Source organism: Lampris incognitus, chromosome 6 (genome assembly GCF_029633865.1).
Source record: "Lampris incognitus isolate fLamInc1 chromosome 6, fLamInc1.hap2, whole genome shotgun sequence".
NCBI lineage: Eukaryota > Metazoa > Chordata > Actinopteri > Lampriformes > Lampridae > Lampris > Lampris incognitus.
This window is the reverse complement of record NC_079216.1, coordinates 59,234,081-59,238,006: the sequence shown is the minus strand read 5'-3', so window position 1 is coordinate 59,238,006 and position 3,926 is coordinate 59,234,081. Positions and strand designations below refer to the sequence as shown.

At 40.4% G+C, this 3,926-nt stretch overlaps 1 protein-coding gene across 1 annotated transcript in view; it reads right to left on the bottom strand.

Annotated features, from left to right (window-relative positions):
• The window catches only part of LOC130114604 (mucin-2), a 44,612-nt gene extending 43,747 nt beyond the window's left edge, over nt 1-865 (bottom strand). Inside the window, exons 1-2 of the mRNA XM_056282466.1 lie at nt 841-865; nt 468-729 (exon numbers count right to left, since the gene is read on the bottom strand). Of these exons, the coding sequence (XP_056138441.1) occupies nt 468-729; nt 841-865 (287 nt within the window). The remainder of the gene's footprint in view (nt 1-467; nt 730-840) is intronic.
• Nucleotides 866-3,926: the final 3,061 nt, after the last annotated feature.

The window sequence follows — 3,926 nt, the reverse complement described above, 5'->3', positions numbered from 1 at the left end:
ATTCTTTGACGAAAGCAAAGTTTGATGTAAAAAAAATCTTATTTCAAATACAAATCATTATTTCTAACCTTGTCAATGTCTTGACTCTATCTTCTATTCATTTCACAACATATGGTGGTGAATAAGTGTGACTTTTCATAGAAAACACGAAATTGTTTGGGTGATCCCAAACTTTTGAACGGTAGTGTACATGAACGAGTACATTTACGTATATGTCAGTGAGAGGAGTCCTTTGCCAGCAAGATTTGACACTATTCAAAATGGTTATGGACTAATTCAACAGACTACTAAAATACACGATTAAATAAACACTTAAACGCCCATAGCATAGACAAGTAAAATTTTATTTGTATAGCCCTGAATCACCGTTCAATCCCAGAGGGCTTTATAATCCTATTATATTCTCCAACAGCTGAAACTGAATAGATACAAAGTACTCCACCGAGCAACTTAATTCACAAACTTACGGTTTTTCGTTGACACTGATGGAAGAGTTGAATAACTCCACCAAGGACCCGTCCAGCTTTATAGTGACCTTCTTAATGGTGGGAATCTCATCTATTTCCTCTCGCTGCAACTGGACACTGAACTCTTCATAAGTGACCTTACAGTTGGAAGTTAAAACGTAGTTACAGGTGACGGGCAGCTGGAAGTACTCTCCATCGTAGGTCTTGAAGTGGTAGTTCCCCCATGTACTGCAGGAGTGCCCATTATGAGTGGCTCGGACTTCTGTTATGTGTTGAGAATAGTAATTGTTAGAGTTCAAAATGCACGATATTTAAAATGTGCTGTGGAAAGTAGTATTTTGTTTAAATTTGTTTGTTTTTTTGTTTTTTTTACCTGGGACCACTGGACTTTTGGCCATTGCTTGCATCATGGCTTGAAAAGAAAAACAATTTAATGCTCATTACATGCACACTTTTACTTTTAAAAGCAACTTCATTTAGTTTACAAATAACAACATGTGCGGAAATCATCAATGCAGTCAGCCTCCTCTGTACCAAATTTCTTCAAAATCCCAAGACGATCTCCTTGACTGACCCGTGCAGAACGTGACCTAAGAATGCTGTCGTGTTTCCATTGGAACATCCTTAAATGTATGAAACTATATATCCCAATAATGTGCGTATACAAACCAGTATGTGCTGCGGGTAGTCCAAAGCAGAGAGTGAGCCATGGCATCACCCACCCAAACGGCATCTTGGCCCGTCTCATGTTCCCCACTTACTCTGCGCAGGACTTTTGAAAACCTGCACACCCAGTGTCTTATAATATAGTTGATTTTATGTGTACATTAAGGTGGGGTAACTTGTTGAGTTCTGGGTGTTACCCCTTTTGTGCTTTTGTGATGTGATTAAAACCATTTTAACATTTCATTTGCTGTGAGGGCTCTGTTTGCAGATAGTTTAGTTTATTATTTTAGTTGTGTCAATATGCATGTCAGTAAGCATAACAGACCTTCTGACAGTACGCGTATGATGTGAAGCCTTTGTAAATGTAAACTTACATTTGTTTGAGCATGAACATTGTCTTTTTAAGTCAGTGCCATACATGTATGCTCTATGATATAGTGCCATGTATATGGTAAGATATTTTCTTCAAGCCCTGGGCATTGCTAGAAGAAGAGGCAAGGGTGCAACTTTACACAGCACTCATATACCTATTGTTTCTACCGACCTAAAATATTTAACGACAACTCGGGGCTGTTCCAACATTTTTGTTAACTGCTGGATGAATTTTTTTTTACATGAATGATGTTGGCATGTCATGTTTCTTGTAGAACGCTTGATTCATTGACCAAGTATTTGCCAAAGACAATAATTGCCAACCGATTACATTGGTGTTACAAGTCATCAACATCACCTGGACAACAATCATGTCTAGGTGTTACCACTCTGTGGTTTTCTACCACAGTAAGAGACGTAATGCCGTGCGTCGCTGTTCTAAAGCATCGTTTCTTAGTGTATGCCATCTGCTGAAACTTGTTTTCTGTGAGAGGTTTCACATTTACTAATACACACTGGCCGAGGCAACGCAATACCTAACCTGACACTTTCAAACAAGGGGTGAGGAACTTTGGATTTAATGTAGGAGCCTGCACCTTTGACATTAAAGTACACAATTTGGGATTCTTAAAGTACACGATTGGGATCATTAAGAGGAAATCCAACATTACGGGTTTCACAAAATGTTCATATATATACTATATAATATGTATAATAACCAGGCTGGCTTAGGCTGGCTTCTTATTTTAGTGTTTTAAAATTACTTGAAAGCAGCTTGCACCGTAAATGTCACATGTCGCATGTGTAAATCTCTCCTAGGTATTGCCATCTTGTGCACTCCCATTATGGATGGACTATTCTACTTTGCTGGCTCAAAGAGTAGTGACTGCAGAACTTTAGTAACACAAGCAACACATCTTCCCAGTCCCGTAAGCTTTCATGTATAAGGCCAGAGACCTTATACGTGAGACCTTAAACAGAGGCTGATAAGCATCCAGTTATGGTATCCACAGTAAAGGTGTTCCTTGCAACAATTTCTACCCGTCATGATGACAGTAGATGGACAAATGGGTTGTCAACCACTGCTCTGCGTTCTAAATTCATGAAAGGAGTATGAGGGACCAGCGCCCTGCTAAGGCTTCATCAGTGCCTAACTGGCAATTGGACGTGGTGTTAATAGCTCTTGCCCAGCCCCTCTTCCAACCCTTTCATCACAATGTCCAATAATTCCATGGCAGGAGCAAGAAAAATTAGGAATAACCTGATGTTGAGGATTTCTTCTCTCGTGAAAACCGTACTGTGGCCAAAACAACATTAAAATACAAAAGCATGCCATATGTGTGCCATCTTAATGGATCTGTGTGCGTACCTGGACAGCATGGATTGGCAGATGTTTAAACGGGCACCAACAGTCTGGATGAGTACACAGAGGCTGTGAAGTCAAACATCAGCTTCTGTGAAGACAGCTGTATACAAACCAGGGTGTGTTAATGACAAGCCCTAGTTCACAGCCAAACTCAGATGGCTTCATTTGGAAAAGGAGGAGGCATTTACGAGCAGGGACAAGGAAGGGTTAATAGTGACAAAATACACAATTGGCAAGGCAGTGAATGTTGCCAATTGGGAGTATTCAGAGAACATGTAACAGCACTTCTCAGCCAACAATTCTGCCTCAGTCTGGAAAGGACTGAAGAAGATCACCAATTACAAACATACACCTTCCCCCACGCTGAATGACTCCGGAATTGCTAATGAGCCCTATTTTTGAAAGACGTAAGCTGTGTTTCTCCCGAACGTACCTGGAACTTTTAGTCCCAAGGAATACTTTTCAAGAAACTAAAGGGTTCCTTCAGCCCAGTGTTGTTTGTGTTTCGATAGTGGGCTAAAGACCAGCAAAGATTAGGCAAATTGGTCTGCTGACATATGAAAATATGTCCCTAGGTGTGAATGTGTGTGTGTGTGTGTGTGTGTGTTGGCCCTGTGATAGCCTGTCCAGGGTGTCCCCCTGCCTGCTCCCCAGTGACTGCTGGGATAGGCTCCAGCATCCCCGTGACCCCGAGAGCAGGATAAGCAGTTTGGATAATGGATGGATGGATGGATGGACATATGGAAAAGTGACAGTTTTCTCTGTCTAGTAAGTCTGTTTCTTCTCCTATTCAAAAATATTTGAATAATTGTGTGAACAAAGAAATATGATATGGTGTGGTATTTCTGCAGAGCTGTAAAAGCTGTTTTATAGAGAGCATTATTAAGAAGTATTTTCGATGGAGTATAGTTTGTTTTTCCTTATGATGACAGGCATGAGACAAATGAAGTGAAAATATGTAATGTAAGCAGAGCAGCGCACCACAACACAAACGACCACACAGTATGTTGTACTTATTATCCATCCATCCATCCATTATCTGAACCATTTCTCCT